This window comes from Equus quagga, chromosome 14, assembly GCF_021613505.1.
Source record: "Equus quagga isolate Etosha38 chromosome 14, UCLA_HA_Equagga_1.0, whole genome shotgun sequence".
NCBI classification, from domain to species: domain Eukaryota; kingdom Metazoa; phylum Chordata; class Mammalia; order Perissodactyla; family Equidae; genus Equus; species Equus quagga.
This window is the reverse complement of record NC_060280.1, coordinates 11,921,942-11,942,640: the sequence shown is the minus strand read 5'-3', so window position 1 is coordinate 11,942,640 and position 20,699 is coordinate 11,921,942. Positions and strand designations below refer to the sequence as shown.

Here is a 20,699-nt window from a genome sequence, read left to right as displayed (position 1 = left end):
TATTTCATACACATTATCTCAGTTAATCCTTACAACCCCCTCTACATTCCGGATGGGGAAACTGACGTCCAGGGAGGTTTAAAAGGTGGCAGGACCAGAACTTGAAATCATAGTGTCAGGCTCCACTACCCCAGGCTCTCCCCCACACCACAGTTCTTTGTCTCTGATTGTTCTAGTCCCTCCTGGGACCCACCTTTTCATGAACAATACCAACAGAAAGTAGACAGTGACTGGCAGGAGGAGCAAACTCTCACTTATCGCTTTGGTTAGTAATAAGGATCCCTCATTTAAAAAAAAAAAAAGAATGCTGTTTGTCCGGAGGGAACATAGGTTGAAACACACAAAAAATTTTCAACATAAATGAATTTTTAAAATAATTGTACTATCCATGTTGCCCAAAACTGAATTCTAGCTAACAGAAAGTGGGCATTTCTAAAACAATGCACCAGGTTCTATGTTATTCTCATAACCAACTCCAGCTGCACCCCTCTGAAATGGGAAAATAATTAGCAACTCTATGGTAAAGAGAGAAAAATAAACCTCCACTTATTTAGCTCTTTATTTTAAAAAGTCTCTTGTATATACCATTTCACTAGATCCCCAGAATAACTCTGATAAAGTGTTAATTCAGTTTGGTGTTCTGACCACTTGTCAGAATTTCAGCCAAATTTCTCTTTTTTTTGAGGAAGATTAGCCCTGGCTAACTGCTGCCAATCCTCCTCTTTTTGCTGAGGAAGACTTGCCCTGAGCTAACATCCGTGCCCATCTTCCTCTCCTTTATACGTGGGACGCCTACCACAGCATGGCTTGGCAAGCAGTGCCATGTCTGCACCCAGGATCCGAACCAGCAAACCCCGGGCCGCTGAAGCAGAACGTGTGAACTTAACCGCTGGGCCACTGGCAGGCCCCCAGCCAAATTTCTGAATTGGGCCTTTTGGTAAACTTGAAAACCTACATAGGAAGAATACTTAACAACTTTGTGAAGCTAACAAATATTTTACCAAAACCACAAGGGTGGAGCTAATGGCCAAAGGCCCGACGTCAAAGGACATATTAGAAGTAACTGAGGTAAGAGGAAGGGCACAGAATGGAGACAGAAGGGCTCCAGTTGCCTGCCTCTTCCCAGCTGCATGACGGCAGGCAGCCTCTATCACTCACTAGGCCTGGGCTTTCCCATCTGCAAAAATGAAAGAGTGACACTAGATGGTCTCTAAGTGCTCCAGTTCTGCAAGGCTAGGCTCATCACTGATCTACAGTCTGAAATAGGCCAGAACTAAGCACACCAACCTTCCTACTAATTCCATGTAAACTAACCACTCGCACCTCAAAGCCTTGCCTCCCTGCTGTCCAGCCAGGTTCTCTGACACCAGACACCTGCCACCTGCTGGAACTGGCCTCCTTCCCATGCACCTTTCTCAGCTCAAGAAAATAAAAACAAAGAACGTCTTCCTCTCATCCTTCCCTCAACCATTCCTGACAGTCAGCACACAGTCTGTCAAACCTTCTGGAATAAACTCTCCTGCTTTCTGGAAAAGCAGTCTTCTAAGTGAGATACATGAACCCCTGGAAACACACAGAGACTTCCCAAGCCTGGATAGTTTTAAGGGAATCAATTTTCCAACTCTGATTTTCGATATGTACACTTTCTTAACATGATGTGAGAACCCACCTACTTCATTAGTGTGACATTTAAGCCTGTCACTCTCAGTGTGGTGCCAATTTACCAACTTGATCTCCCACAAGCCCTCTACTCAAGCCAGACTGGCAGGCTCTGGAATAGGCCTAATTCTCTCTCACTTTCCCCCAAGAAGCCATTCCTTCCTGCTAGAATATCCCCTCCTACCTCTCTTCCTCCAAACTTCACCTACCAAAATCCTCACCAAAATTGTTGATGCTGGCTTGGGCAGCCAGGGGGCGGGTTACGGGGGTTCACTATACAATTTTCTCTTCTTTTGAGTATGCTCAAAATTCCCCATAACAAATTTTTAAGAGGGGACCAGGACCAGTAGGAAAAAAAATGGCCAGTGAAAATTTCCCTCCAGTGAGAACAGCTGAGGACCTCCCGCACAGTGATACATAACACTCATTTCAAGCAGTTTCCCATGCCGTTCTGGTATTTCACAGCTGCCTCTAATACACTCCTTTGCCATTCATTGGACTTTTGGCTCCACCCTTGAGATTTCCATAAAATTCTTGTCAGCTTCACAAAGTTCTTAATGATTCTTCATCCAATTATACCCTTCAGTAAAATTCTAAGTACGCAACAAATTTAAACAACAAACTCAATCAGAGACGACTTCCTCGTGCCCATATTGAAACAGGCCTTTGTCTGGCCTTCCCCCATGGCACTGAGACACACATGCTTCGCTGAAGAGTTAGTGAAACAGTCTTAGTCACCCACAGGACTGTTTCAGTCTCCTCTATCTTCTCTCTACTCCCAAACATCAGCTAGCACACAGCTAGTTCCTTATTAACGTCTGCATAATTGAATTGAGGGATTTGGGCTAAATGACTTCTAAGTCCCTTCCAGTTCTGAAATTTTGTATATCCCATGACTCGAGGTTGGTCAACATACCTCTCAGTGTCACACAAGAAGGATCGAGTAAGTGAAGATATAAGTAGTCTTCCATCCAAAAAATCTAACTGGACAACACAGGAGTCGGCGGTCATTATTGTCTGAACAGGAAACATCACAAAGGCAGCAGCTGCCTAAAGGGACGTGACAAGGAAATAAAGCTTATCTATCATTACATACACACACAATCTCTTTACCTGTTAAATGAAGATAACTTGCATAGCAACATAAAATTTTTTAATGGACCAAAATTTAATTTGCCTGTCAGGATATCAAAATTTTACTCATTGAAAAGTTTTGTGAAATAATTTGGTACATAACTGCAGAAAAGAATTCTTAAGGCTCTGTTTGGGATTACCTAAGAGGCTGGAATGAAAATGAAGAAGCAAGTTTTGGAATATGAGAGAACTTTTCACCTGTAGACAGTACTTCTCCCATTGGAAAAAGGACAAATTGCTGTTATAATTTGTGTAGGGTTCCAATTGTATTTTGAATCAAAAGTAGGTCAGGAATCAGTGATAACTCTGATGGGTCATCATGACGGAACCCGAAGAATATTCTTTTTTTTTTTTTTTAAGATTTTATTTTTTTCCTTTTTCTCCCTAAAGCCCCCCGGTACATAGTTGTATATTCTTAGTTGTGGGTCCTTCTAGTTGTGGCATGTGGGATGCCACCTCAGCGTGGTTTGATGAGCAGTGTCATGTCCGCACCCAGGATTCAAACCGACGAAACACTGGGCCACATGCAGCAGAACGTGCGAACTTAACCACTTGGCCACAGAGCCAGCCCCCCAAAGAATATTCTGATATGTTAACTAAAATAAAATAATTTAGAGGCTGGTCCGGTGGCTCAGCGGTTAAGCTCACGTGCTCTGCTTCGGCAGCCCAGGGGTAGCTGGTTCGGATCCCAGGTGCGGACCTACACACCGCTTGTCAAGCCATGCTGTGGCAGGCATCCCACATATAAAGTAGAGGAAGATGGGCGTGGACGTTAGCTCAGGGCCAGTCTTCCTCAGCAAAAAGAGGAGGATTGGCAGCAGATCTTAGCTCAGGGTTAATCTTCCTCCAAAAAAAAAAAGTAATTTAGCCAATGGTAGTTAGATCTCTTCTTTTCTGCCAGGATCCTACACAGAAATAAGCCAGTCAGAGACAAGTCCCCGCTTCTGATAGAATAAACAGCCTTGGTGAAGAGGGTCAGTGAGAAGCTGGTCTGCTCTTAATAACAGACGAAGCCTTCCGTCAGGGTAACCTGAGACTCAACTCGTCTACTCCAACAACTGTGGCAGGAAGCCTCATCCGCCCTGAGAGAAAATACACCTAGACTCATGAGTTTCCTCTACACAGGGACCAGAACAGGAGCCCGGGCAACTGGTGCTATTTCCATGTTTGCCATTTTATCCACATACCTAACAAACAGGCATCTTTTCTTTCTTTCTTAATAGTCTAGTACTAGAAATTGCTTTATTTAAGTGAGCCACACAGGTGAATTATGGAGTACTGTAAGAGACAAAGTGCAAATTACAGAAGTTAGCTCACAGAAGCCATTCTGCAACCGTAGCAAGCTAAACCAGGCCACCATATATACCATACACAAACAAGTCCCCTCAAAATTATAGCCTGGACTCTCGATCGGTCCCCTAAAAAATACAGTAGATAAAATCATGTCCTTTAATTGAAATTCTCTAAGAGGACACCTTATATCTCACCCACATACACAAAGACGAACTGCCTCTTACCTTTGCTTGTTTGGACGTGTTGAGTTTGATGGCAGAAACTTTCCCCATATGATCACCTACAAAAACTCTAAAAATAGCAGTATCCCAACAGAGAGCTGTAACTTTTCGGCCTTTGTGTTCTGAAGACATATAAATTCGTTCAGGCTTCCCACGGCGCTCTTGATTTAATTCCCAAACTACTACAAGGCCTTGACTGCAAGAATTGAGTCACAGAAGCAAATTTTTGGTAATGGTGGAAAACGTACAACTTAACTGCATCACAGTATCAACTACATTAAAGATATATGCAAACTCTTCTTCAGAAAAGAGGAAGTAGAAAGTCAAGGTATGAATTTCCTTGCTTCAGTCAACCAAACCAATGTAATAGGAGAATTTAGATGTTCTAAACTACCTCTGTTACCTTTCTCTTTTAAGGCCATTGAAATGTTATTGCCTCATATTAGCATTTTCCACAAACACTAGGGTGACCAACCATCCATCCTGGTTTGCTGGGGACTGAGAGGTTTCTCAGGATTTCCAGTGTTAAAACCGGGACAAGTCCTAGGCAAACCAGGATGGATGGTCACCCTAAATACACATAACTACATTTGTCAATTTAAAATGTATTGGGGAAAGATTAGATAGTTTTAAAAAAGTTTCTCACCTGGTAGCTACAGCAACATAATCATCATCATGTAAACAAAAGGCAACCTGAGAAATTGCACCTTCCTAGAGCACAAAAAGAAAAATATTAGGCAGCTTCTCAAAAATGGTAATTTTTTAATTTTTACATCTCAAGTTTTCCATTCTTGTTTTATTCCAAAGGATCATTTATAACGGAGAAATTCACATTTATGAAAGATAGTCCGAATGGTATATGACACGGCTACTGTGAGGAAGACTGGCCCTGAGCTAACATTTGCGTCAATCTTCCTCTATTTTATGTGGGATGCTGCCACAGTTGGCTTGATGAGCGGCACTAGGTCCACGCCCAGGATCTGAACCTGCAAACCCCAGGCTGCCAAAGAAGAGCGCACAAACTTACTCACTACACCACCGGAGGGCTACTGCTAATCTTACCCTGTGTGAAAGAAAAAGCCTGTGCTTCCAGCCGTCTTTCTGAATGAGATTGAGTCCTCCTCCTGAACTGCCCAAAGCCAACCATTTCCGGGACACAGCTATGCTCGTGCACTAAAAACAAGTAAACAGACAAGCATGAGATCATCAGGTAACTTAACCACATAAACTATCTGCTGGGATTAAATGCTGAGGATCTGTGTACCAGGTTCACCTCCTACCCCATTCCCTGTCCAGATAATGGCACTCATGCTTTCATTCTAGTATAGTGAAAAATACAGATAGAACATTTTGGTTTTAAATTTTTAACTGAACTCAAAATGGGTGAGTAGGCTCAACTGTATAAATGAATAATTTTCCCTTGGCAAAAGCCAATTATTAGACCATTCATATTTTGTGTAATTTGGCTAGGTCATTCCAATGCTGACCACAACAACGGAAGACCAAGCAAGTCTCCAGGGAATAAAGGAACCACTTTAATCATTTCTAATTTGTATAATTAGCACAAAACACTCAGCTTTTAGAGCAAGTGAGACTGCAAAGGACACAGATGCAGGTCACTGTACTATTCTATCTCCCCACACCCTCAGCCTACTGATTCCACTCCCTATGCACCAGAGAAACCAGTGTTCCTAATACTCTGGCAAAAATTGTTAGTTCACTGACAAACAGACATTCCCAACCCTCTTCAACATTGCTGCTTTCCACCACAGAAACTGGAAAATTTAAATATTCACTTACCCGGTTTTCTTGCCACTAGGGGGAGCCATGTGACTCAATCGCAGCTAATAAGACCAAGCCTGCTAGGGCTTCTTGGAAAGATTCACCTTCCCAGATAAAAGTCAGAGTCTGAAGAAAAGAAAGTCTTTGCCCTTGGCCCCCTCTTTCTTGCAGAAGATGCTAATGGAAACACCAAGACTGGAGCCAGGACATTTATCTTTCAACTGTGACTAAAAGCCAACATGGATGACGGGAGAACAGGAAAGAAGGGGAGCCTGGGTCCTGGGATATCACTGGGCCTCTAGATTAAACCCAGAAACACTAACCTCCAAAGACGTTAAAAACATCTTTATTAACTCAGCCATTATTGGTAAGGTATTCTATGACTTGCAGCTAAAAAAATGACTAACTGATATTGACCCTCACAAATGTTACTCATATTAACTTTGTCTATTGCTTCCTATTCTCCCTTTGCCCGAGGCTAAAAAGATGCTTTGGGGTGGAGAAAAGTGTAATAATGAAATTATTTTGGAATTGGTTATGAGACTGTTCTTCACCATGGCATTCCTGAGTTTATCAAAAGAACTCAGGGTCTGAGGGAAGCACATACTTCTTTCCACAGAGCTAATAACTTTTGCTCTGTTCCCTAAAACAGAGGGTACACCAAACTTCCTGTTTTGGAATGAGTATAGTATAACTGCAGTGGTTCATATTGCTCAAAATGCAGTGGGGTGTACTCATTTATACTATTGTATTTTGAATCAAATACATTACTTTCTGAGAGAAGACTGCAATATTACTGAGAGGGGAAAAAATAAGTAATCAACATCATGGTTTCCAATGATGGGAAAGAATTCAAATGAGAGCTCAAAAAATAAATCAAAAAGGAGCTATGAACATGCTACTTCTATGTGAGGTATTACTAGCACAGGTAAAAAGACCCAAGATTCTACAAAACACAAGGAACTTGAGGGCAGGGGACACATGTAACAGCACACAAAATTATGAATATGAAAATGAAACTGACACAAGGATCAAGAAATTCACCTTTAGACGACTGGTGTCCAGCCTCAGCGCTGAAAGTAACGGATCCAGAGACTCAAACTCTGCGAGAACATGGCTGTAAGACTCGGGTATCACTGGCACAGAAGTCATTTAGCCAGAAAGTTGAAACCACATTGAGTGACAGGCTCAGTATTCCTGAATAAAACCTGCAAAAATATAATTTAAGAAGCTCACCACTCATTCAGCATGCATTGAACCAATACGTGGACAACACAGAGAAACATAAGAGCGGGACAAGAATCCCTACTCTGGAGGCGCTTAGCATCTAGGTAGAAAGAAAACACACATAGGTAGCATCATACGCAACCATCAGCTTGCTCTGACTCTAAAACTCCCAGGGAATCAAGTGCAGATTCTCAAGGCCCTCCATATGCTATCTCACTCTATTTATCTAACAATGTGAGTAGGTAGCATGGACACGGTAGCATCTAAGAGGAAGGCTGGTCAAGCTCCGCTATGGTAAAATAGCAAGTCCAGCTGCATTTCTTTGAGTTGTAAATCGTCCTCTGTCTTCAAGAGTCTCTCATTAAGGGGCAATCTTCCCTAAAGGCCTCACACTATAAACCCTTATCAGCAAATTCAATGGATATCAGTCAACAACTGAACAGTGCTTAATAGGAATAGGTTCTGGATCTCTTTCTCCAGCCTATCAAGGGCTCAATAAGCATCTGGTGAATGAATAAATGCACCCATTAAGTGAGGGAAAAGAAAGGTGCGGGGAATGAGAGCAGAGAGGACTGAGTTTCACTAAGAGACCTGGCAGGAATAAGCACACGAGATAGCCAGTGCCAAACACCCAGGGAGGACTTTGTAAACCAACACAAGAGCTCTTATCTGTCAACAACTCTCCAGGGTACATTTTTGTCAAATTGCACCAATTTCCAGAAAAAAAGAAAAGAAAATTCTACCCAATAATTTTAACTTTTCTCAGTCCTTTGTTACCTGCCAAATTAAGAGTAAAATACAAACACTACAGAAAAATTCAAACAACAATCATTTATACTTGTTTTTTAATCACTTATACTTCGTGGTTTTGTTTTCTTTTTTTTCCCAGAAATATATGGACTCATTCATTCATTTATTCTACAAATATGTGTCTAGCACCAACTATGTGCCAGGCATTGTTCCAAGTCCTGGAGATACAACAGAGAAAGAAACAAAGTCCTAACACTCGCAGTGCAAACTTTCTAGGGGCAAAGCCCATAAGGCTTATGGTATTTTTTACTGCATACACAGAATAACATCTTATCGTCCACTAGTAAAACTGCTCTTGATACAGCTTGACCTCTGCAAGGACAACGGTGTTCTGAAAAAAAAAAAAAACTTCAGTAGTTCTGTACTTAAAATATGTGAGAATTCCTAATCTAAGAAAAATCTCATTCTTTCCACTCATTCATTTTATTGGGTACCTAGTAAAATACGAGGCACAGCAGTGGAAAATAATTCCAGAAATCAGTAACTTTATAATCAAAAACAGAGAAAAAGACAAATCACACACACACACACCCGCCCCCCCCCATAAGGGGAACATAAGCAAAGTTCTATGTTGGAACTCAGAGGACAGAGGGATCACACTGGGTTAAAGGGAACCCGAGAAAACGTCCTCTGGGAAGCAGCAGTGGAGCTGCGTAGGCTTCTATCAGAAGAAAGAGGGAAAGGGGGCAGGTAGGGCAGCAATAAGCAAAGATATAGAGGATATAGTTGGGGAACACAAGTTTAGCCTGTTTGAAACACAAGATACAAGCAATGGAATAATGAAAAGATAAAACTGGGATAGTAATTCGGGCGCAAGCTACAAAACACTCTGAATCTCAAATCAGGAACCTGAACAAATTTTAATCTGGTAGGCAACAGAAGGGCAGGGAAGGAGTTGGTGTTGGGAGATCACATAATTTCTGTGAAGCGCAGTGAGCAGACACTAGAAAACAAAGACTTGAGAAAGGGGTGGGTGGTGAGGAAGCAAGGTAAAGGCAAGGCCTTTCAATTACTCAAGAAACCTGGTGAGAAAGGAGAAAACCTCTCATGACTTTGCGACCAGGGGATACTCAAACAGATCTGTAGGTAGTGGCTAAAAGAAAAGTCTTTAGAATGAAAGAGACTGAAGATCCAAGAAAAAGAAGATAAAACCACGGTACAAGATGCTAAAGAAGATAGAAAGGAATGACATCAAGGCCACAGTATCCATCTCTTCCACTTGAGATCTTAAAGCCAACTCTGAGGTGGACAGGCCTTTTGGCCTTGATCTCAGTGAAGAGAGGATGTCCTGGAAGTTATGATTTAACAGCATAAAAAACCTACTAAGTTCCAATTTTTCTAAAAAAGATTTAATGGAGATGAGAATGGAAAAGAAACAGTGTAAATAATGTAGGTTCTCAAGACAAGTTGCTGGGTGACAGTGTTAAGCCAACTACAAATTTAGACTTTTGAGCTTCTTCTCTCCCTGAAATGACTCCTTTCCCTCCAGATCTACTTATCCAAATCCACCCAGGCTTCTAGGCCCAGCTAAGTTTCACTCTCCCGAATTCTCATGGTGGAAAAAGACTGACAGGTAATTAATTCAGTGTGCATATCCACCTTATTCAGAAACTTGTTTTGCCCTAGATCCCGGAACATTTTCAGCAATGGAAAGGAAGCGCTCCCTCTCATGAAGCTGCCCATTCCTCTCCTCCACAGCAGCTCCCTGTTATAAGGTGCTTTTTAAATACTGGGCTGAAACCTGATCACTTAGAGCTCTTACTAATTATCCCTAATTGTGGCTTCTACAGTTTAAAGGAATAAGTTTACTCCTTCCAAAACAACCCTTTAGAATTTGAAAAGTGTTATTAGTTCTAAAAATTTAACATTCCCAGTTCTTCAATCATTTTTGACATGACAATTTCCAAATCCCTCTGTTCTGGTCAACCTTCTCCACAGGTGCTTTAGTTGGCCTGAAAATGTGGTGCCTAGGAGGGAACATAATACTCCTTAAGTAGTTGGACAATACAGAATAGAGTAGGAACACTAACTTCCTTGATCTGGACACTAAGTTTCAGTATTATAACCTAAAATAGCAACACGTGTTTTTAAAGTAGCCATGTCACACTTTTGATTCAACAGAGAAAGCAGTCATCTAAAACCCAAAGAAATTTTCACATAAAATGAATATAACCTTCCTGGTAGTACCTAGAGATAGTAGAATTGAGCTCAAATGGAAAGCTGCTATTAATCTAATGTGACAATGGACATAAAAAGCACCTAGAAATTTAAAAGCTCTGTACAAACAAGAACAGTAGAATATTGATAATTGTTAAAATTAGGTTATGTGTACATTATGGTTCAGTATATCATCCTGTCTACTTCAGTCTATGTTTGAAATTTTCCATAACAAATTTTTTATGTACTTAAAAAAAAAGCTCTGTACAAATCTTCAATAGCTACTCTTCCTACATAATTTATGATCTCTTCCCTATTTCTTTTCCCAGCCTCATGTCCCACCTTACTCTCCTATTCTCCAACTATACGGAGCTACCACTTGTTGCTCTTCCATTCTTTAAACGTTCTGTGCCTCTATGGTTTAATATATGCTGTTTCTTGAAACTTCCTCCATCTAACAAAACTCCATCTGCCTGCAAAGCTGACTATAAATATTACTTGTGTCAATTCTATCACATCTCCTGCCTAGCAAAAAATACTAAGCAAAGAGAAGGTGGCCATAAATGTGTACCAAAGTCAATGAAACCACTTCTTGAGGGGCTGGCTTGCCCAAGGCCACAGGTCTCCTAGAGCTGAGACTAGAATCCACTTCTCCTAAGTCCAAATTGAAGTATCTTTCCTTGCCCCTCATTACTCGATGGTAACATAAACTAGTAGGATCAAGAAAAGGTTTTTCTCATCGCCTTAGTATTCACTTTACTAACAGTGTTTGATGCTTGCACACAAAATGCAAATCACAGCGTTCTCTTTTCCCCCACTAGATGCGTGGAAGGAAGAGGAGGCCAGAGAGAAGAAAGGAAGCAAAAATTAAAGATATTACGCGAAGGGGAAGTAGGAGATTTCCCTAACGGGATCCTTCTACCAAGAAGTAATAATCAGAGAACGACTCTCCATCTCAGAGAGAGAAATGGCGACTCACTCATTCATGCATTCAACATGCCTTGTACGCACCGCTAGAGACAGTCCCTGCCCACAAGAAGCTCCTTGCCTAGCGGAACTACTAACTTTTTAACAGCGGTCACTTTAATACTGTATTCAGATCTCTTGAAGGCAGAAGCCTCGGTAACCAAGTTTTCAAAGTCAGGCTCACAGAGCAGCAGCCCGTAGATCTCAGCCCCGCTCCAGCATCTCCAAGCCGGTAGCCCCCAATTTTCAGCGGCTGACACCCTCCCCGGCTGGGCTCGGGACACTCACCGCGCACTAAGAGCCGCAGTCCCGCTCCTCCCCTCCTGGCTTACGTCATCCAGGAGCGCCGGGGACGCAGGGACAACGCTATTAACGGTACTTCCTCATCACGTGACGGCTTACGCCCCTGCTCGCTCGTGGTCCCTCCCCCTCAGGCCGCCGTCGCAATTACGCTCTCTGCGGCCTGCTGTCAGCGGGCCGCTGCCGGCCGAAGACGCAGCGCCGGCCGGGACCGGAGGAGCTATAGGCCAAAGGGGTGAGCCAGCCAGGATCCCGGGCCCCTTCACCACTTGAAGCCGGCGAGAGAAAATGAAACAGGCGGGAAGCGGCGGGGGAGGGAGGGAACTAGCGGAAGGTGTCATGGCGGCCGCGCTCTGGAGTCACGTGCCCCGCCGGCCCGCCTTGGTACTTCCGGTCACGTGCCCTCAGAGTTCTCGCCGCCAGCGATGGAGGCGAGACCCCCCAGTAACAGAGGCGGTGGCGACGGCGGCGGCTGCTGGGTTTCAGCCTCTTCCCGGCAGCGTCTCTAGGAAGCGCAGCGGAACTCAACCCAACCCAGCCCAGTTCCTTACTCCCTGCCCAGGGCCGTTGCTCCCACCCGGTAAGTTTAGACCGAAGGATGGGGGTGGGTAGGTGGGTGAGGAGCTGACAGGCCCGGGGGCCGCAGGACGGCGCGGATTCTGCCCCTTTTTCCTGTGTTCCTGTTGCCGTCGCCACAACTCCCGAGCCGGGCGTCTTCGTAGCTCTTTATTCTTCTGAAGCCGGGAAGAGGCGACCCCTAATCTGCTTGCCTGTAGGAAGCGTACCCCTCCACTGAGAGCAGGGACTCGAAGCTTTCCCCAAAGCCAGGGTCAGACTTTCTCATGAGAATGAAGGACGAGGAGGCCTCTCTCTGGCAGAGGAGCTCTTCCCGTTAGGAAGTGTGCTGTCTTTCAGTTTCTGTAAAAGGAAGGCTGTCACATTAGTGTCTGCACATCTTTTGCTTCACCTGTCAATCCTACCCCTCTTAAAACCTTGCTAACACGTGGGCCAGTCCACACCCCTCCTCTCTAGTCCTGGTTCATGTCAATTTGATGTTCTTAAAAATAAATCACCAATACATGGAAATATATAGTTATTTTATAAGTTCCCTAATGTTTTCGGAGGCTGTATTGACTAAGGTCTATCCCATTGGCTCTTAAACGCCCGTTTTAGGGTCTGTAAAATGGGGGCAAGGGGAAGAGAGAGAAAAACTTTTTGCCCATTAGAAGACCCAACTTGAAAAACATACAAAAACTAAGTGATTTGAAATATACCTTGCAGTGAGTATTGACTCCATAAGGGAGTGGAAGAGTTTCTCCTCATGAATTCTTACTGGGAATCCCAGTATATAAGGCAGCATGCTTTGGTGGGATTGAGTTTGGGAGGGCCAAGCCCCACTGGCTCAGCCTCCCCTCTTGGAACAGTGTGGAAACCACTGAACTGGGCTTTGGTAAATAAGCCAAAGTTGCCAACACTGAGATGGATTTTAAAAGTCAAAACTGGAACAAATGAGGTAGAGAGGTAACAACGGAAGGGAGGATAACCTCTGGTATCAGGTCTCTGGCTTACAGATGGCCTGGGCTCTGGAGAGAACTTTCTACCTTTTAGCAGACCTGAATCCGTCATTTCGGAGGGAATTTGGGGGCCTTTTCGGCTATCCTCCCTCAGCCAACACATTAGCAATGCAGCAGATTCATAGGTTTGAGTCTCTCCTACGTGCTGTTAAATACATATGGTAGTGCAGATGTAAAAAAAAATGCACACAGCTGCGGGGGGGGCTCTTTAAAAAGGCTAAGAAGATTGGTGCAGAGAGAGAGGAATCAGTTAAAAGTAATGAACCAAATGATCAGCTCCAGTCGTTTGTGACTGCTTCCTGTGTGTACTGCCCTCAAGGCGTGGATCTTCTTCTCCCTGCTGTCTGCGTGCCCTGCTTTTCTGTGCTGCTAGTTCTTCCCCCGACCATCAGAACGTTGTCTCCTGTACCTTGAGCTTTCCTAGGATATTGACCACTGTTTCTATCTCAGGGATATTGCTGCTGGAGGTATCTTTGTGCCCTTTCTCCTTTTTTTTCTTTCCTGCCTTCAGTGTGGCAGTGCGAGGCAGCCATCTAATAATCCCTCGTTTCCCCACTTTGGTTACCAGCTGGTTGCTCTTCTCTCGATTTGGGTATCGTACTCTTGTCAGCATGCGGTGTTTATCAGTGAACAGGAGCGCACATTTCCCTCTGTCTTGGTTTCTCTGTCGCATGTTCCTCCTTCTGCCTCTCCCTGCACTGCTGTAAAATGAGAACGTGCTGGGTCTTGAAATTGCTACATCAGTTATTCCTTTTAATATCTTATTTGTGTGTCTAACTATCCCTAAAACAGTACATTTTGGTCACTCTTTACATACTTCCAAGGTCTTATTTCCTGTAATGCTGAATTGTTAGAATTTTTTTGGATTGCCTCATGGCAAGCAGCATTCCAAATCTCCATTTTGTATGCTGGCAGATACAGCAACTCTCTGTCTAATACTCTCCTTTTAGAGGATGATAAGGAGTTTATATTTCACTTGTCGTATTTCTGCCCCATTGATCTCTGCATATTGGAAAAGGAGATGTAGGTAATGGAAATGCAGAGATGCAGTAATTTAAAGATTTTTTTCTGAAGAGTTTCAAATTCTTGTCCCTGTTTCCTTATGAGCCAGTTTATTGGAATCTGTGAGGAATGCCATTCTGATCTATGAGTGGAGAGCTGGAGTGCTTCCTGGAGTGCAGCCGAGGATGTATGTGCAAAGCTTTCATGTTGTGTCTTACCAAGATTATGACATATAAGATTATGACATATAAGATCTCTTTTAACAACAGAGATCTTAACTGGATGTTACAGATATGTATTGGGCTCTTCCTGTAGGCCAAAATATGCTGCTGGGTGCTGTATTGCAGTGAACAAATGCATGCGACCTCTGCCCTTTATGGAGCTTGCAGTCTGTTGGGCGAGACAGACATTAAAAGAATTACTTTAAAAATTAATTATAGTTGTGATAAGTGCTGTGAAGAGAAATATAGGAGATCTTGCTTAGTAACTTTGAAACTTAGAGTAGACCAAAAAATGAGTAAAAGCTAGTTGATGGGAAGGGAGAAGAATGTGCAAAGGCTCAGAACAAGGCATGTACACTTAGCTTCAGGCAAATAAATACTTAGCTGTAAAAGAATTAATGACTTCACAGAAGGATCTTGCTATTTAAAGAAGTCTTCTGGCAGATTCTTTCATAAAGTAAATAATCTTTTTAAATAAAGCTGGAGCTTCATCAAGCCAATTTGTTTAAATGTAACTACACCAATGTTTTCCATTAACAGGCTAGTCTGTCGCTCTTAGAGAGTTCTACTGGGAAGATTTTTTGCCACCCAAGGAGCCAGCTTTAAGAAAAATCTAGAAATCACAGAAGCCATTGTAGGTTAGCCCCACTGATTCTGTTAAGCTTCCTAAAGCTGGTCCCTGTACAGGTAACAGAGGTACTACAGATGACCAGGGAAATTTGGCAAGCAAGTTAGCTGTAGGACAATTGACTAGTCATGCCCAATGTTCGACAACTTATCTCTGATTTATTTTTAAAGTTCCCCATAAATGCATTTTAATGTGAATGGTTTTACATGGTATACATGAGAGGCTGTTTTTCCCAATTGATTTAAAGTAGCTGACTCTAATAGTTCTGTCAATCTAATTTATTCTCCACCTTACAGTTTCTCTGTCTTCACTCATCTTTTCTTCCTTATCTTCCCATCTTAGAAAAGTTTTTCTATTCTTTTCCAAAGCTAACACTTGTTATTTGTGTGTGTAAGCCCAGTTAATTGGCGACTTGCTCTATCAGCTATCCTCACTGCTTTTCCTGCATATGTGGACGTACTTAAAATTATCCTCTGATTATTTGCTTACCCCCCTCCACAAATCCTCCCCTCCCCTCTTTCTCAGATTTTAATTCATGTTTTCTAAAATGTGGTTTGTATGTATCCTTTTTCATAGTACAGACAGGTTTCTTATTTTAATAGTTATGTGTTTATTATAGTGAATATTAGAAAATTAATATTAAAGTATTTAATAGTTTCATAGATATTATAAAATTTCATTTATAAATTAAATTTTTAAAGCTAAAAAAAAGTATAAGTGATACACACATGTTACAGAAGTTGAAAATAACAGTTGTTTTAATTCTCATCCACACTGACACCCCTAACACCTTCTTGTGTTACCTTATAAACATATGGTTTGATAGGGAATAAACTCTTGGAAATACGTTTTTAACAACTGCTTTTCTCGTTACAAAATACATATTTGTTGTAGATAATCCAGAAAACAAAAAGAACATTCAAATCATCTGTAATCCTATCACCCGTAGATAACCCCTATTAAATTGGGTGTATATCCCTCCAGTCATATGTATTTGCAAAACAGCATAGTGAAACTCAAGGTCAGACTGACCCAGATTCAAACCCACTTCTGCTACTTCCTTAATACTTTGGGAAAGCATCTTGAGTTCTCAGACCCAGTTTCCTTTATCTGCAGAATGGAGCTAATAATAGAACCTACCTCAGAATCGTTAACTGGGGGCTGAATGAAATAATGCCTGTAAAGAACCTAGCCCAGTGCCTGGCACAGATTATTAAGCATTCAGTAAATTTTAGATGGGTTTTTAAAAATGTGAGAATATGGAATCAAACTACATGCCCTTTTTTGCTTGTTTTGATCACCTAACAGTGTATCTTTTATGTTATTAAATAGTCTTTTAAAACAGTGGTTTTCAAGGCCGGCCCGTGGCCGAGTGGTTAAGTTCAAGCTCTCCGCTTTGGCACCCCAGGGTTTTGCTGGTTCCAATCCTGAGTTCAGACATGGCACTGTTCATCAAGCCACGCTGAGGCAGCATCCCACATGCCACAACTAGAAGGACCCACAACCAGAAATAGTCAACTGTACCGGGGGGCTTTGGGGAGAAAAAGAAAAAGTAAAATCTTTAAAAGAAAAAAAAAAACCAGTGGTTTTCAACCTTTAAGCGGCGGTACCCCTCTAAAATCTTAGGAAGGCATCAAATAAGTAAATCAGTTAAAAGATGATATTATATTTTAAGAATTTTAACCCTTTATCATAATATGATGTATATATTATCAAAACAATAGAGGTCGTAAAACAACATAGGGAAATATTTTCAATGGCAAGTGGAAAACCAGATAACTTGGATGTACTTCGTGATTACATTTGTAAGGTGGGTACAGATGAGATAAGCACAATTTAAAATTAAGGAAATTGCTATTAGGTTTGTGGGTTTATGGGATTTTTTAAATCCCTTCTTGTTTTTGAGCTTTTTAGGCTCCATTCCAACATTTACAAATGCCCACATACTATTAGACTATCTCCACCTGCATGACTCAACAGCACCTCACACTTATCATGTCCAGAACTGAATTCCTGGTCTTCACTTGCAAACCTGTTTTTCTTTCTTTCTTCTTTTTTTTTTTTTTGAGGAAGATTAACCCTGAGCTAACTGCTGCCAATCCTCCTCTTTTTGCTGAGGAAGACTGGCCCTGAGCTAACATTAGTGCCCATCTTCCTCTACTTTATACGTGGGATGCCTACCACAGCATGGCTTTTGCCACGCAGTGCCATGTCTGCACCCAGGATCCAAACTGGTGAACCCCGGGCCACCGAGAAGCGGAACATGCAAACTTAACCGCTGCACTACCGGGCCGGCACCTCAAACCTGTTTTTCTTTCCTATTTAATTCTATAAATGGCACCACTGTACTCATGTTAGTAAGGCTTAGAAGTGGGATGTGAGCAAGCTGCTGTGACACGTCCTTCAGTACTTACCATGTCTATTCATCCTGCTTCCTCAGTACTCATTGTCCCTTCTCCATTTTCACTACCACCAGCCTGGTTCAGACCCTTTCTGGTCCCTGTCTTCAGTCTCTCTCATATTGTCCCCAGATTAACTTCCTAAAGTACAAATCATTCCCTTATTCAAAAAGTCTTTAGAGGTTTCTGTTGTCTACCACATAGGGTGGTATTTTCTGCTATCTGCCTCCATTTTAACCATCCAACTTCGTATCCTACTGATCCCCATCATGAAGTTTATGCTACATCCTGAGCAGACTACTTACCATTCCTAGAGAGTCTCAAGCCGTTGCCCCAAACCATTCCTTTTGCCTGTAACGCCTGTTTCCCTTTTCTGTCAGAGTTCCTCATTCAGGAACAAATTCATAACTAAGGTGATAAAAATAACAAACTACTGATAGATGTAACAATATGATGAGTTTCAAAAAACATGTTAAGTGAAAAGCCAGAGACAAAAGAATATATACTGCCTGATTCCATTTATATGAGTTCCTAGAACAGACAAAAACTATTCTGTGGTGATAGAAATCAGAAAATAGTTGCTGGAGGGTGGGAGGAAGAGATTGACTGGAAAGGGGCATGAGGGAATTTGGGGGTCGATGGAAATATTCTCTGTCTTGTTTTGGGTAATGGTACGTGGGTGTACACAATTGTCAAAATGCATCAAACAGAACACCTAAGACCTATGCATGTTGTTAGTTTGTTAATTATACTTGAACTTTTTTTAATTGCCCTAAAAAAAATCCATGACAAACCTTTGACAAAGGCTATTGTGTGAAGAAATTCCCTCTGAGTCCTAATTCAGAACATTTTTTTTCTCCCTTTTGGAATTTCACACAGTCTAATTTGTTTACACTAAAACACACACCCACTGGACTAGAAGCTCTTCAAAAGCAGAAATCACTATTGACAGTCATCTTTGGATAGCACCTAGACTCCTTGGCTCGGTACAATGAATAAATGTATTCACACTGACCCTTTTCCTTTCCATTCTTTGGGTGGAGTAACCTGTAAGGAGACCTATAAAAGGGAAGATCTGCCTACTCAAAATTCAGCTTCAGAGAAATTCAGATTTCACTGGTTTCTTTCTATAACTTATATTTTTTTATTTCTAAATCACTGAGTAAACAAGAAATCCTAGTTTTTTATTCCAGTGGTATTTTTCATTAATCCTAAGAAGTGATGGTTTAAGAATTAGTTTTTATTTTTCAGATATCTTTATACAAGAATTGCTGATTTCCATTATTTTTAATGCCTGACACTGTTCCTAATGCTTAGTTTCTTATTATGTTCAAAGAGAAATTCTCCTCTTGGGTCGGCCCCGTGGCTGAGTGGTTAAGTTGGCATGCTCCACTTTGGCGGCCCAGGGTTTCGCCGGTTTGGATCCTGTGCGCCGACTTGGCGCCGCTCATCAGGCCATGCTGAGGCGGCATCCCCCGTGCCACAGCTGGAAGGACCCACAACTAGATTATACAACTATGTACGGGGGGGGGCTTTGGGAGAAAAAGGAAAAGTAAAATCTTAAAAAAAAAAAACAAAAGAAATTCTCCTCAACTATTTTGAATAAATAATGGCAGATCCAGTATTTCTTTGTTCCCATTTGTTTTAACATCCTGGAAGAATGTTTCAATAAAGCTTCACTTGTTTCCTCTGGGAAAATTTAATTCTTATGACCCCTAAGTATGCTAACTTCTCTGAAATTATACTTTATACCTAAAGAAGTAAATGTTTTAAAAATATTTTTTAAATTGTCCTTTTGGCAATGAAGACTAAAGTCATAACTTCACCAGAAATGGCATATGTGTAGCATTTGTGTTACCACTTTCCCCATCCCAGCCCATGGCAGACATCACCATCAATCAGGGCATCTTTCCTGTTGAGCCCAGACAGCCTCAGTGTCCTTTTCAGCCATATATTCCAGACAGCTATGCTCAAGCTCTAGGATTTGGGTTGGGCATTTAAGATTCCCAGGACTGGGGACCAGTGGGGAGGAAGGTCCATGCTGTTTCCCAGGTATGGAGTTAGCCATATACGAATGAATCCTTGGCTAAAACATGGAGAGCAGTTGAAGACATTTGATTGTTAAAAGATGGGAAAAATAGCATGTGAAGTGTTAAGTATTAAATTCTCTCAGTTTTATTTTCAAGCACACAGGAAGAAACTTAGACCAGGAATCAGGAAACGTGGGTGTGGTTTCAGCTCAGAGTGGTTCTGTGAAGGTCACGCAAACCCTGTGGGTCTTAGTTGTTTCAGTGGAAACAAATTTGAACTTAAATATTCAATAGGGTCATGTATAATTCTTAAGTTCTACAGTTTTAAATATAGATTAAAGACCACATATTTGTTGTCAGATCATGCGTTTGAGATGTACGAATATAACTGAGGAAAGAGAAAATACTCTGATTAGCATATGTGGAAATGGTTTTAAAACCGCCAAGTGTGTTAAACATGTGGACAAAGAGAACAGATTAGTGACTACCAGGGGAAAGGGGGGTGGGGGGTGGGCACAAAGGGTGAAGGGTTGCACCTACAACACGACCGACAGACAATAATGTACAACTGAAATTTCACAAGATTGTAACCTATCATTAACTCAATAAAAAATTTAAAAGAAAAAAAACCACCAAATGTTATAAACTGTAAGTGTTGTATAAATTCACACCTATAGTATGAGCAAAATAAAATTTGATTTTAAGGGAATAATGCCATATGATTTTATCTTCAATTTTGAGTGAAGGAAGAGACTTTTTTCCTCATTATTATTAGTTTAGGTTTTAGATTTGGAAGTGACTCTAGAAGTCAACAAATCTGACCCTGACTGGAATGTGAAATCTTTTTGTCTCTGTTAGCGCCTTGTACCCATCATGGCAACTTCATCTGAAGAAGTTCTGCTGGTTGTGAAGAAGGTGCGTCAGAAGAAGCAGGATGGAGCTCTGTACCTCATGGCAGAAAGAATTGCCTGGGCACCTGAAGGCAAAGACAGATTTACAATCAGCCATATGTATGCGGATATTAAATGTAGGTCTGATGTATGTCATATGTTTTAGTAATTGTGTCAGAAGATTGCTTATACAGTCTTTCTGGGTTTTATATTATAATGTCCGAAAAACCAACCATATAGAAATAATTACCAAGTGGAATCACTGAATATGTATTATTCTATAACCTACCTTTTCCACTTAATAATAGAGTGTATACAGCTTTACATGTGAAAATCTACCTCATGTAAAGATCTCCACGTACCTTCTTTCAAGAGGTGCGTAGTACTCCACTGAATAGATGTACAA

The 20,699-nt window shown here is 41.6% G+C and overlaps 2 protein-coding genes across 5 annotated transcripts in view; one reads left to right on the top strand and one right to left on the bottom strand.

Moving 5' to 3' along the window:
* Window positions 1-11,669, bottom strand: part of HPS5 (HPS5 biogenesis of lysosomal organelles complex 2 subunit 2) — a 36,634-nt gene extending 24,965 nt beyond the window's left edge. For 2 of the 3 annotated variants that reach the window (XM_046685010.1, XM_046685012.1), the window contains exons 1-6: window positions 11,349-11,531; window positions 7,134-7,297; window positions 5,370-5,480; window positions 4,954-5,018; window positions 4,311-4,503; window positions 2,576-2,709 (exon numbers count right to left, since the gene is read on the bottom strand). In XM_046685010.1, the coding sequence (XP_046540966.1) occupies window positions 2,576-2,709; window positions 4,311-4,503; window positions 4,954-5,018; window positions 5,370-5,480; window positions 7,134-7,241 (611 nt within the window). In that variant the 5' untranslated portion in view covers window positions 7,242-7,297; window positions 11,349-11,531. The other variant, XM_046685011.1, reaches the window with a different exon arrangement.
* A 129-nt stretch (window positions 11,670-11,798) lies between these two features.
* Window positions 11,799-20,699, top strand: part of GTF2H1 (general transcription factor IIH subunit 1) — a 34,603-nt gene continuing 25,702 nt past the window's right edge. For both annotated transcript variants that reach the window (XR_006891890.1, XM_046685013.1), the window contains exons 1-2: window positions 11,799-12,129; window positions 20,262-20,430. Coding sequence is in view for 1 of the 2 variants with exons in the window: in XM_046685013.1 (XP_046540969.1) it covers window positions 20,277-20,430 (154 nt within the window). In the remaining variant the exon portion in view is untranslated. The remainder of the gene's footprint in view (window positions 12,130-20,261; window positions 20,431-20,699) is intronic.